At 38.5% G+C, this 14,673-nt stretch overlaps 1 protein-coding gene across 3 annotated transcripts in view; it reads right to left on the bottom strand.

Moving 5' to 3' along the window:
• Window positions 1-14,673, bottom strand: part of LOC140739315 (myotilin-like) — a 125,482-nt gene that overhangs the window by 62,374 nt on the left and 48,435 nt on the right. For all 3 annotated transcript variants that reach the window (XM_073067482.1, XM_073067483.1, XM_073067484.1), the window contains one exon: window positions 14,158-14,392. In XM_073067482.1, the coding sequence (XP_072923583.1) occupies window positions 14,158-14,392 (235 nt within the window). The remainder of the gene's footprint in view (window positions 1-14,157; window positions 14,393-14,673) is intronic.

Raw genomic sequence — 14,673 nt, 5'->3', positions numbered from 1 at the left:
TTTAACTTTATGACTTTTGGAGATCAGTTCATCTTCTACTCACTTAACTATTCACAGTAACAGAAATTTTGACCAGGGGTGTATGCCACTTGTAGGTACCAAAGACATGGGTAGGAAGAGGGACGTTTCTGGAAAGTGAGTTAGGTGGTAAAGGACAGGATCTCCACGGTTGTGATCTCAGAATTGTTACCCATGCCACATACTAGTGAGGCCAGAAATAGGAAGATCATACAGTTTTAACACGTGGCTAAGGAGTTGGTGTCAGAAAGAGGGCTTGGATCATTGGGCTCTTTTCCAGGGAAGGTGGGACCTGTACAGAAGAAACAGTTTGCACCTAACACTGGGTTGGAACTGATATTATAGTGGGAAGGTTTGCAAGTACTGAATGGGGAGGGTGTTGGTTAAGCTAGAAATGCAGGGGGATGGGAACTAGAGTGCCAGACAGATAGTGGATTGGATGTGGAGACAGATAAAGTCAGGAATCAAAAGGTTGAGCATGGGAGGATTAATGTTCTGAGTTGCATATATTTCAATGCAAGAAGTATTGTAGGAAAGGCAGATGAGCTCACGACATGGATCAACACCTGGAATTATGATATTGTGGCCACCATTGAGACTTGGTTGCATGGGGAACAGGACTGGCACCTCAGTATTCCAAGGTCCCATTTTTTTTAGACGTGACAGAGCGGGAGAGAATAAAGGGGAAGGGGTGGTGTTACTAGTCAGGGAAAATGTCATGCCAGTGCTCAAACAGGACAAATTGGAGAACTTGTCTAGTGAGGCTTTATGGGTGGAACTGAGGAATAAGAAAGGTATGACCACATTAACAGGACTATATTATAGACCACCCAACAGTCCATAGCCAGCCAGTGGTGTCGTGCCATCAGCATCAGAGTCCGAATCCGGCCAGTTCTTTAGGCGCTTTCTATCCATGCTGCATTGAATGTCAAGCTAGCCTCTCGGCCTCATTTAAAAAAACAGACAAAATGTTAAAGAAATGCCAAGGTTGCCACCCAATGTGCCACAAGGTGTGGAAAGGAATGACAACCACATTCCACAGGACTTAGAGGAACAATTCATAGAGAGCTCACAGACTGTTGCAAGAAACATAAGGTTGTGATAGTTGGTGATTTTAACTTTCCACGCATTGACTGGGACACCATACTGTCTAATGTGTTCAGAAGTTTCCTTAATCAGTATGTAGAAGTCCCAACGAGAGAGTGTGCACTTGATCGCTGATTAGTGGAGTGGTGCTGCAGCAACAACCTGGCACTCAACGTCAGAAAGAGCTGATTGTGGACTTCAGGAAGGGTAAGATGAAGGAACACATACCAATCCTCATAGAGAAGTGGAGAGAGTGAGCAGTTTCAGGTTCCTGGGTGTCAAGATCTCTAAGGACCTAACCTGGTCCCAACATATCAATGCAGTTATAAAGAAGGCAAGACAGCGAATATACTTCATTAAGAGTTTGAAGAGATTTGGCATGCCAACAAATACACTCAAAAACTTCTGTAGATGTACTATGGAGAGCATTCTGACAGGCTGCATCACTGTTTGGTATGGGGGAGGGGCTACTGCACAGGACTGAAAGAAGCTGCAGAGGGTTGTAAATTTAGTTGGCTCCATCTTGGGTACTAGCCTACAAAGTACCCAGGACATCTTCAAGGAGCAGTGTCTCAGAAAGGCAACATCCATTATTAAGGACTTCTAGCTCCCAGGGCATGCCCTTTTCTCATTGTTACCATCATGCAGGAGGGACAGAAGCCTGAAGGTGCACACTCAGTGATTCAGCAACAGCTTCTTCCTCTCTGCCATCCAATTCCTGAACATTGAACCCTTGAACACTACCTCACTTTTTTAATATATATTATTTCTGTTTTTGCACAATTTTAATCTATTCAATATACGTATACTGTATATGTATAATTTATTTTTCTATTTTATATATTGCATTGAACTGCTGCTGCTAAGATAACAATTTCACAACATGTGCCTGTGATAATAAACCTGATTCTGATTCTGATGTTGATCTGCTCTTAAAGAAAGGCTCTAAATATAAACCAGGAAATTATAAGCCATTGAGCCCGACATCAGTAGAGGGAAAGTTATTGGAAGGTATTCTAAGGGATTGGATATATGAGTATTTGGATAGGCATAGACTGATCAGGGATAGCCTGAATGGCTTTTTATGAGGTAGGTCATGTCTAACCAATTTTATAGAGTTTTCCAAGGAGGTTACCAGAAAAGTTGATGAAGGCAAGGCAGTGGATGTTGTCTACATGAACTTCAGCAAGGTACTTGATTAGATCCTGCATGGGAGGTTGGTCAAGTAGTTTCAGTCGTTCAGCCATCAAGATGAGGTAGTAAATTGGATTAGACATTGGCTTTGTGAGAGGAACCAGAGAGTGGAAGTAGCTGGTTGCCTCCCTGAGTGGAGGCCAATGATTAGTAGAGTACCACAGGGATTGTTGCTGTGTCCATTGTTATTTGTCATCTATATTAACGATCTGGATTATAATATGGTTAACAGTATCAGCAAATTTGCAGGTGACACCAGGATTGGGAGTGTAGTGGACAGTGAGAAAGACTATGAAATCTTGCACCAGCTGGAAAATAGACTGAAAAATGGTAGATGGAATTGAATGCAGACAAGTGTGAGGTGTTGCCCCTTGGGAGAACCAACCAGGGCAGGTATTACACAGTGAGTGGCTGGGCACTAAGGAGTGCAGTAGAACAAAGGGATCTGGGAATACAGGTCCATAATTCATAGAAAGTTGTATCAAAGGTAGATAGAGTTTTTATGAAAGCTTTGGCACAGTGATCTTCATAGAGTGAAATGTTGAGTACAGGGGCTGGGATGTTGAAGTTGTACAAGATGTTGGTGAGGTCTAATTTAGAGTATTGTGTGCAGTTTTGGTCACCTACCTACAGGAAAGATGTAAATAGGATTGAAAGAACACAGCGAAAATTTACAAAGATGTTGTTGGGATTGGAGGACCTGAGTTACAAGGAACGATTGAATAGGACATCTTTATTCTCTAGATTGTAGAAGATTGAGGGGAGATTTGATAGATGTATACAAAATTATGAGGGGTAAATGCAAGCAGGCTTTTTCTACTGAGGTTGAGTGAGACAAAAACTAGAAGTCATGGGTTAAGGGTGGAAGGTGAATGTTTAAGGGGAACGTGAGGGGTAACTTCTTCATTAGAGGTAGCAAGAGTGTGGAACAAGCTGCCAGTGCAAGTGGTTGAAGCAATTTTGATATCAAAGTTTAAGAGAAGTTTGGATAGGTACTTGGATGGGAGTGGTATAGAGGGTGCAGATTAATGGGACTAGCCTGTTTAAATAGCCCAACACTGACTAGATGGGCCAAATGGCCTATTCCTGTGCTGTAGTTTTCTATAGCTCTGTGACTCTATTCATATATAGCAAAAAGGTAAATATACTGGGCAAGAGATGTGTTCATAAAATTCCAAAGTATTGCGCAATTGAAAACTGAGTTAACCATGAAGAACAAATTCATGCACATTTCAGAATTATTGGATACCAGCTGCAAAAACTAAAACCTGATTTTGTTTTCTCTTTATAATGAGTGATTCTGGAAAGTCTAATTTCTGATCTGTTCACCTAAAATATTTAGCTACTTCAGATTTTCAGTGGATTTGTTGGATAAAAATGATGTAATCTCAGAAAAGAATAATTCTTGGGCAAAGCACAGGAATTTGAGTTGGTTGTGTTAAGTTTTAGGTGTGAAAGTATTAAGTCCTACATTTGGAAATAGGGAGCCTGAGGAGCTAAAATGAAGGAATTACACACTTGCTCTGTGGTATTTTCCCCTGGGTGTCGCAGACACCCTCACTAAATTATGCTGTTCAATATAATTGTAATTGGGCCATTGATGGGCGGAGGACCTAGAAAACAATAAAATCTGTAGGTACAGCAGACAAGTGTGAAAATGAGCTGTTAAAATGAACTTTGTTCGGCCAATGGTTTGGGTAGCTAATGGGCTTGTTTGCAAGAGTTCTCTTATGGAACTATACAAAAATTATGTAACCCGCTATTGCTATTGCTCTTGCCATCCCACCCATTCTAAGAAACTAGCAACCCTACACCTCTTCTCTGCACTCCTTCCTGCACCAACCCCTCATCATTCCACCTGAATTGTGACAGTCAGAATCTAGTAGCTTGGACCATTTCCAGTGTAGGTTAGGCGAAATTCATTGGGATAGGGAGAAAGGTGGTGAATGATCAGTGGTAGGCATGTGAGACACAAATGTAAAGGAGCACAAGATGTCACTGCCTGGGGATGTGCTGGGGATTGTGCAATAGAGGGAGGATCTTAGGAGGGCAGTAAGGATGTGTTAGAGAGGGGATTGTTGTGGGGAAAATGGTTTGTGTAGAGAACAGATGTATTGGGTTGGCTGTAGAGAGAGGATAGGATTGATCTAGAGAGGGGTGTAGAGGAATGGGGATGGAGCATGGGTTGATTGAGCAGATCACTGAGAGGTTGAGGAGACCAGAGAGAGATGAGAGGCGGAACAGAAATCACTTGGCATTGGCAGGAAAAGGCAGGATAAGGAAGATTGATATGGAAAAAGACATAATGAATGAACCATCTTTAAGGAAGCTCCAGGCACTGCAATCAATAAACAATTGAGGAAAGACCTCAAGCCTCTAGTGTTGTGAACATTTGGCCAAGTGACATCATTGGCATTGTATGCCAACTAACATTATTGACCTACCCCAAGGGTGGCCATCTTTTACATTGTTACATACACAGACCACTTGGACTAAATGCTTTCTAAGTATGCGGTGTTTAGCGATTCATCATAGATAAAGTTCATCCACTCAAGCAGCAAAAACCTTTGTCAAGTAGAATTTCTTAAAAGGTGTTTAATTGTTGAGATTGGAATGTGAGCTGAGACATTGGCTAACTTCTTTTACTTTACAAGCAATACTGGCGAACATTTCCCCTCTTCCTGTACAGTATATGTAATTGGGTTCTTGATTAAACATCTCTTTAAGGGATGTTACATTTTTACCTGTTACATTGTTATGTATTGGAGCGGGAACTATCCTTGTAGAATACTTGCCTCCAGTAGTGGTGATTGTACCTGCACTAAATAATCAAGCTCATTTTTAATTAGTTGCATAAGCAATAAAAAGAACAAAGAATTAGATGGGGGAGGGGGTAGAAATTGCTCTCTTGGGTAATCCCAGTTTTGCAGTTATATTAGCAGTGATCTCACTTGTGACAATAAACTACGTGAATGTAAATTGGATGCCAGGAGAAGGCTAGGGTTATAAATAGTAAGGTGACACCATGCAAATTGGAATATTCTCAGTAAGCTTTTTTCCATATAGTCCATCCCGATCATTTATAAAACATTGAGAAGACTCTGAAATTCTAAAACACTGCTTATGCAAATATAATATTGCTAGTGTCCTGTCCATAATTGTATGATTAGCACTGATCTTCATAGTAAAAATTTATTTTTAAAATTCTTCTCATATTGTGCCTGTTGCTTAGAAAATACTGCTATTGAATTACATTTTCCTAGCAGTGTGTTGATTTAGAATAGAAGTTCCCTTACCATTACAATGAAAGCAGAAATAACACTGGATGAACATTGCTGCAACTTGCCAACTGAACACTATGCACTTGTGCAAGAGTTTATAGCAGTAATGGAATGTAAGGGCAGATTGCTAATTGACTGTCTGAATAAGAAGGCAATAAATTAGAAATTTAGTTCATTCCAATTTTACCACATAGGCAAATTTCTTACAATATTGACTATTAAAGCATTATGGTAGAACAGCTTGGATGTTTGCCTGGAGCCATTCTGTTCATTCTCCTCCAAGAGCATCAATAATCTTTTGTCTTGCCAATGGAATTTATGCTTCACATTTCAGAGCTGGTCATGGTACAGGTTGAGTGCAGCAGACAGTTAATAGGGCACCAGGAAAAACCAAAAAAAAATGTTGATTGACTTTGTCTCTTTCAATTTGCTACATAAAGCCCCAGAACCTATAATACAATTAATTGTGGAATTGTTGTACATCTGACCCTAAAAAATCAAAATTAAAGCTAAAATGTTCTGAAATTCTACTCCTTTGTGAAGAAGTATTCAAAGTGTGTTGTCCCATATTTGGTGTGCCTACGTAAAACCATAGTAGATGATAGGAGTAGTTCCACATCACAGGAGTGTTGAGAGTTGATAATATGCCACATTTTAAGTCTAGTTGGTACTACTACAAATGGGAAATACACTGGCTCCAAGGGTCCAAGCCAAGTTGCCTTGAGAATATGGCAGTGTATTCCTGAAATCCTGTTTTAGCTTCATGATGCAGAAGGATTTCACTGTCTGATAAGAGTCTCTTGCATGATTGCTTTGGTTTCAGAATCCATGGAATCTCTTGCATTTGACCAAAATTTGGTGTAATTATCAGGAAAACACAATTAAGCAAATGCATTCGAACATTGGAGAATCCTGCCTTTAATACTATCGTCATTTCGTGCACAAAGTAATCATCCATCAAGGCAGCTGTTATTCCTGGTCCATATTCCTGCTGCTGCCACAGAATTTCCTATTTCATATTTTGTTCTTTTCTCTTAAAATATGATTCAGTTGTAGTTTCATTGGATGCAGTGTTTAAAATATCATTATTTAAAATCTTTTCTCAATTCCAAACATCAATGAAGTTACAGCAGCCTTCCATTCACCATCATTATGATACTACTCAAACTTTCCATTTTCTTGGAGTAAGGCTAAGATGAATGTGAAAATAGTTTTTGGAAATCAGCGATGAGGCACCATTAAATTAAGATTGTCTCAAAGAGAATGAGGAAGGAGATTCGGAGGAATTGCTTTGTATAGTATTGCTGGTGCATATATTTTTCCACAGTCTGTCAGAACGAAAGAAGATTGAACACATTTTGAGGCAAAGAAAGATGGAAGCCAATAACAAGCAAAATGTATTATGCTTGTTTATCATTGTGCCATAGTGCATTCATAAATTGAGGCTGCGGATAATGTAATTTATAGCTGGAGTCCTCAGAGAAGTACTGCACTAAATGAGCCATGTAATTACTAAAGAAGACTTGCATGAGAAAAGGGCAGGTAAGTGGTTGATAAGATCACTATGCCAGTTGTGGATGCCTTGTTAACTGCACAAGGGTGAGTAACAAAAGAGATCAGATAGGTCTTCCTCTCAGCCTGCTTGTTGGCAAAGCTTCCTGGTCCATTTTACATTTACTAAGTTGGTTTGTACCACTCGGGGCAATTAGGTTAAGACTGTTTTAATGAAGATATAGGTGCACAGAGGAGAGCTACTAGCTCAAGTCCATGGAGTACTGAAGTAGAGCTGCACCATTGTTTGAAGTATTATTTCAGAGATGGCAACACTTTTCCTGTATATCAGTCAAATAAGTCATTATTGTATTCAACTTTTAAGAACTGCCATACATATCAAGTGATTTGCCATTCATCATATAGTCACACACTTTCCAAATAATGGGTTCTTCAAGGACTTTATTGACTACATGCATTTAAGTTTCTATCTGGAACCCAATGGCATTCTATAATTCCAAGACGTGTTGATTTTTAATATAAGTCATAACTTTTGAAGCTCAATGTGCTGTCCTGTTGAATGAACCATACAAAATATTTTTTATCACATAGTGTATCATTAACAAGTGTAATCAGTTTACCTTACAGTTCAAAGATTTTTACTTGGATGCTGTGAGATATAGAATGGGCCTGCATATCCTGCAATTACTGTGAAACAGTGGAAGACCAAATTTGCATTTATGTTAACGTCTTTCACAACCTCAGTTATGTCTCAAAGCTCTTCAAAGTGTTGTAAGGTGGAGCAAAGCAAAAGCCAATGTATACTTGACAAGAGCCCACAAATAACTGACAAAGATGACCAGTTATGTTGTTGTTTGGTGATGATAAGAGATAAATATTGACTAGGCAGAACTCACTGTTCTTCTCAGGCATTCCTGGCTCCCTCAGCACTGAACTGAGGTGTCAGCCTAGATGATGTTCCAGAGAATTGATTAAAACCTCAATTTTATGACTCAGAGGTGAAGACACTTCCACTGAGTCAAGGCTGACCCGTAAGGCTTTTATGTGTTTACTTAAGATGAAAACGCTTTAATTTTGGATTAATAAGAAAAGATTCAAAAGGATGGGAGAGGGAGAGACCTTATGAATAAAACAATTGAGAAATACAAATTGTAATAAGGACACAGATTGAGAGAATAAATAATCAGAAAATCAAACAAAGAAGAACACGTCATCTTCGCTACTCTTATCTACTTTTTGACACCACTTTCAGCTTGTACTCCCCTGTTCTACAACTCTACCCAGAGCCCTCCCTTTCACCTTATAAATTCCTACCATCGTTTGACCTCCCAAAATGAAATTCCTCATATTTATATGGATTTATTGGCCACTTGCCAATCCTCAGCTTATATACCCAGATGCTCACGATGTCCCTGTAATTTTCCAGCAACTTCTATACTACTTACAACACCAGCTACTTTAGTATCAGCTGCAAACTTACTGACCATGCCTTGTACATTTACATCCAAATCATTTATTTAGATTATAAACAGCTAAGTTCCTAGATTTGGACCTCATGACACACCATTAGACACAGACATCCAGTCTGAGAAAAAACCCTCAGCCATCCTCCTCTGCTTCCTACCACACAGCCAATTATGAATCCAATCCAATATCTCCCCCTGTATCCTATACTATATAACCTTCCAGACTAGCCTGTCCCGAGGGACCTTGCTAAAGTCTATATAGACAACATCTACCCTCTTGATTACCTCCTTGATGAGTTCCCAAGAGATTTGTCAGACATGACTTCCCACACGCAAAGTCATGCTGACTATCCTGAATCACGTGCCGTCTCTCCAAATGTTAGTAGAATTTTTCCCGTAGAATTTCCTTCAGCAATTTCCCCACTACCAATGTACGACTCACCAGCCTGTCATTTCCTGTCACAGAGTCATAGCCATGCAGAAAGGAAACAGGCCCTTCATCCAAATTCGTCTAGGCCAATACAAAGTATATTCCCAAGTTAGTCTCATTTGCTTCTAGTTTTAGACTCCCCTATCCTGGGAACAAGACTGTAATCATCCATCTTTTCTATGCCCCACGTGGTTTTATAAACCTCAAAGGTTATCCCTAAACCACTTTTACTCCAGGGAAAATAGCTCCAACGAATCCAATCTCTGCTTCTCATTCAAACCCTCCAATCCCAAGAACTTCCTAGTGAATCTTTTCTGTACTTTCTGCAGCTTAAGCACATCTTTCCATATGTATGGCAACCCGAAATGCACAATATTCCAGGTATGGTATCACCAACAATTTATACAGTCATAACATTGCATTCCCACTCTTACATTCAATGTGACAGATTTGTGAATGAGATACTTAGCAAATGTTCCATAAGTATTTCTAGTCTTTGGAAATCTCTGGCTCAAACCATGCCTGGAAATGTCACTAGTTGAATAAGGTCAAAGGTAACTACTGCTTTTAGCCAAGGCCCTGTTTAAAATTGGACTAGATTTGATCTTGTGTATTTGAGTGCTTGTTTGTACATGACCAGGTTCTACATGGGGTTATTCAGTGTGTTCAATAGGATATTCATTATATTGTTACAGTATTTAACAACAGTCTTCTAGACCATCTTGAATATTAAATTGTATAGGTAAAAACTAACATATAATGTTACTGTAAAGTCATTGGTCTTTTTCTGCATAATGTCCAATATTATCTTTAAATCCAATCATTTGGAGAAATTCAGGGTACAGCTTTTTTTAAAAAAGTATTTTGCATTTTATTTCTGAAGTGAAACTTCATTATTATTTTTGGATGAAATTATGACACTTGGGAAATTCAGCCAGGTACTTCGCAGTGCAAACCAAAATGACATAAATGATAGGGATGATGTCAATCACTGTGAAGCTCCTTGGGACATTTTGCTTTGTAATTGATGCTACCTAAAGGTGAATGGTTGTTGTTGCTGAGCTTGTATTCTGATTGATTGTCTTTGTACAGAGGAGGTAAAAACTCTCAAATGATTGTGTGCCTAACATGTTGATGTGACATTTTGTCAGATATTTCAGTAGATCCACTTATTTATAGGAAAGTTTAAAACAGAGTTACATAAAGATGCTAATGTATGAGGTAGCTTGGACAGCAGGTTTAGCCTTCACTGTTAATACAGATGCAATAGATAAGAGAAGACTATTAATGCATGCTGTTCAGTTTATCATTCATCTTTTGCTGGAATTAATAACCATGAAGTCCTTCATTAGCAAGAAGTTATCACATTCTTTTCAAAGCTATTTTCTTGGTACAAATCTCATAAATCTATAACTTGAAAAATAAGAAATTAATACAAAATTGTTTTTTTAATTGCCTTAACAAAATTGCATATACTGCTTCTAGAATTCAATGATTGACACTTTCAATGATTTGCTAAATCTATACGATGCAAATTTGTGTAAACCTTAACAATCCTCATTCTTCTGCAAGTCAGAGAGTAAAATATCATGATCCTGTTTTATTTCATAACTTACACCCCAGAAATCGACCCAAAGCCTAATGGGTTCGACCTAATGATTTTACACCTTTGCGGACACCAAGAATTCTACTCCAGTAGTAGCCTTGCCTGTGCTAGATATAACCTCAGAACTTCCATCCTTAATGTATTTGTAACATCTGTAATGTTAGTTGTTTCCTTGACTGTCATTGGCCATTAAATCGAATGGCTCCAGCAAATTACTTGCATTCCAATCTTAGTAAATGCCTCTGCCTTTGAAATCTCAGGAGCTTTTGATACTCTAAGTGAACTAGTAAATAATACTAAGAATGGTTCAGAGCCTGCTTCAAAGTCAGGGACTTCATAAGCTTATTCTCACAAAAATCCTCCACATTTGTTGTTCATCTTCACTGGCTGTATTCACTCATTTTAATTCCAACTAACTTCCAGAAATAAATTGTGAAAAAAGTTGAATTTCCCCATGGGGATGAATAAAGTATCTATCTATCTATCTATCTTTTTTGTCATTTTCAGCAGTAATTGAAACTATAAGAACCTGAAACATCTAATCGCCTTATACTTTAAGTATTTTCCTTTATGATGCCATGTTTTCAGTATATTTTGTTCCTTTCAAGCATTTCTTGACTTGAAGATCTCTATCTTGTCTTAAGTATAAAATCTAGTTCAAAGCAATAATTTGATAATTCTACCAATTCTGCCTTGAGTCGGCATCTCTAATGGTTCCAACTACCGTAGATTCCGGATTTTAAGCCGCTACTTTTTTCCCACATTTTGAACAGCTTTGAACTTTGCGGCCAATAATCCGAAGCGGCTAATGCATGATTTTTTTCATGCCGCCTCGTAAACATTTTGCCTCATAACAGTAGACCAATAAAATTGATGAGTAGTTCACAGAGGTCCAATGAAATTGTACGATAAATCAAGCGCACTTTCACAATTAAATTATTGTAAATCAGTCATTTGTACTCACCCTCATCAACATGGAAAACACTCGAAGCATTGTGCTGCCTTATGGCATACTTAGTTTATAATATTTTCGCTTAGTAATTCATTTTCTAGTTAAAGTTAGAAGAGTTTTAACTATATGTTTTCTGTACTACATCGCGGGATGCTATGACGTCACACCCGGTTTCGCGGTGTCTTGTGGGAAAATGCCGGTTTGCGATAAACGGAAAGGAGGGGGGGAGCGCATTACGCGAGCGGCTTTGGATCTGAGCGAAAACGCTGCTTTTAAGTTAAAGGTGATCAATAACTTTTCCTGGTAGGCTGTAGTATATATATTTTTTACCAGTCGTTAGGAGATATTGGAATGTTGTTCAGTAAAGAAGTATACGCAACGTATTTAAAAGTAGCCGCGTTACGGGCACGGTTCGAAAAAAAGCATTTGCAATATGTATTTGTTTTTGTTACCATATGGATTTAATTAAAAGTTAAAAAATCCTCACGTGTAATATCTTTCTGTGTAAATATCTCATATTACAACGTGGGACACCTGCGGCCGAAAATCCGGTGCGGCCTAAAATCCAGTGCAGCCTAAAATCCGGTGCGGCCTTTACAATTAAAAAATTGATTTTATTTCTAAAATTAGAGCCAGCGGCTTTTAATCAGGTGCGCTCTGTAGTCCGGAATCTACGGTAATTGTTCTGTCCTCATTTTGCTCTTAAAATTAGTAACTGTACAATCACTGAACAACTATTGCTCCTTTTGCCTAAACTCCTCTCTTAGGGAGAAGATACTCTATATTACACTGGACAACAAAGATTTTGCTTCCTGAATACTTTTTGGTGTATCTTATAGATTTTGGGCTGCTGATCATGAAAATCACCATGAAATTTCCCGATTATACACCGATTTTTTTTGAAATCACCAATATTTGTTATTTCAATTCATAATTCAAGTCAATTAAACTGTTGCCCACAATGTAAGCTGAAAAGTTTTCTGTCTTGTGCAGACATCCCTGGGCATGGTTAGGCAGGGCAGATGCTGCATGGCAGGACATGTTTTAGAAAAAGCATCACACACACACCATTCTAAGCATTGCGTTTACATGTATATCGGTTTGCGATCATATTGAGGCGCATGCTCTAAGTGCATAGCATATTGTGTGCACACATAATAAAAAAATTGTATTTTCAGGAACATTTGTGATAGCAAAATATCTCACCAATGTTGGTGCAGTCATAATATTTTCTGTTATATTTGTGGTGAGTATACGCTTAAATCTCGAAGACAGAGCAAGATCCTAAGAAAGACTACGAGCTCTACTTTGGATGTAAAATTGGCGACCAAGATAAAGCCTGGGCTCCTGCACTGTTGATCTTAGAGTTTGGCTCAGAGGTACTCAGAAGTCAATGCCGTTCGCTGTCCCGATGATATGGTGAGAACAGAAGGATCATGTGACAGACTGCTACTTCTGTCTGACCAGTGTGTCTGGTTTCTCTGCTAAAAACAAGAAATCCATTGATTATCCCAATCTCCCTTCAGCCATGAGACCTGTGCCGCATGATAATAATTTTCCAGTCCCGAAGCCACCAGAGACATGGAGTCTAGAGGAGACAGATGAAGATGCCATGATGCACGAGCCAGGAATAGAAAACAACACTAATACTGATACAGATTTTGAACCTTTTATGTCAAGTGAGCCTCATTTGTTAACTCAATCTGAGTTAAATGATCTAGCCAGCGACTTGGGTTTGTCAAAGCCAAAAGCAGAATTACTGTGTTCAAGATTGCAGCGATGGAATCTGCTGTCACCAGGCAAAAAATTTCCGTGAAGGATTTCGATACTTGAGGCGGATGTTTCCCAGAATAACTGATGCCAAGATTAAGGAAAGCATTTTTGTTGATCCACAATTCAAACAGGTCATCAATGACAGGCAATTCAAAGGACTTCTAGTGGGACCAGAGAAAATCACATGGAAGGAATTCAAGAGTTTTGTTGAAGATTTTCTTGGCAACTACAGAGCACAAAACTATTTGTAGCTGGTTGACTACATGCTTCAAGCATACAAAGCCATGAAGTGCAACATGTCACTAAAGATTCATTTTCTGCATTCCCATTTAGGCTTCTTTCCTGCAAATCTTGGTGCTGTCAGTGACGAACATTATTAAAGTTTTCACCAGGGCATTGCAGTCATGGAGAAACGGTATCAGGCCAACTGGAATCCATCAATGCTCGCTGATTATCGTTGGGCCCTTAAGTGAGAAGCCTTAGACACTGAGTACAAATGAAAATTATCAACAAAACACTTCTAGCTTAGTTGAACTACTGCAAAGCATCAGCATCATTATGCAATTAAATGCATTATATTCAATAAAAGTTAATTTCTTGTTTCTCCAAATTCCTACCTGATAGAAGCAGTCTGAAATTATATTTGTGTTCAGCTTCATGTGGTCTATCATAACCACAGGAGATTTCTGAGGAAGCAATACTTGTGAAAAAATTTGCTGTCCAGTGTTATTACCTTCACTTGTTTAAGAAAAATATTCTTCAATTGTCTTGTGCATAATCATCGTTGCACTTTATATCATAATAGAGCCTTTTGTATTGATTTACATCTGCATACTCACAGTTCAGGATTGACTTTGAATGCCTGTGTTTTCTTTGATGGAGAGATGTTCACATCAGGACGAACGCCAAAGATCTGAGTGTCCATCTGTGGTTTATTCTGCTTATTTGAGTTCTCCAATACAAATTGTTTATTGTGCATCCCTTTGTCATTCAAAAAGCCTTGATGTCTCATGGAACTACCTGAATATATTTTGGTGTTGGACTGAAAACCTTGATCTTGGGTTTCCTCACTTTCTGTAAAAAAAAAAGAGATAAATAATACAATTAACCATAATAATGCGTATCCACAACTGTTAAATAAATAGTAGGTAAAATTTAATACACTGAAGCACAATTATATAAAACTTTTTCACCATCTGTTCACGCTGACGAATCACCTACCTATCACAGATCCAAGCATCTGTGCTTGTACTGTAGAATATATACTGTAATTAGAAGCATTTATTTAGAAATTCATTGGCCTAGGAATTTAATGTTGATATGCTCTATGTCTTTCAGTTTGAGGAAAATTGATT

Source organism: Hemitrygon akajei, chromosome 15, assembly GCF_048418815.1.
Source record: "Hemitrygon akajei chromosome 15, sHemAka1.3, whole genome shotgun sequence".
Classification (NCBI taxonomy): Eukaryota; Metazoa; Chordata; class Chondrichthyes; order Myliobatiformes; family Dasyatidae; genus Hemitrygon; species Hemitrygon akajei.
Note: the sequence above shows the minus strand (reverse complement) of the source record. Positions and strands in the feature narration are given on the sequence as shown.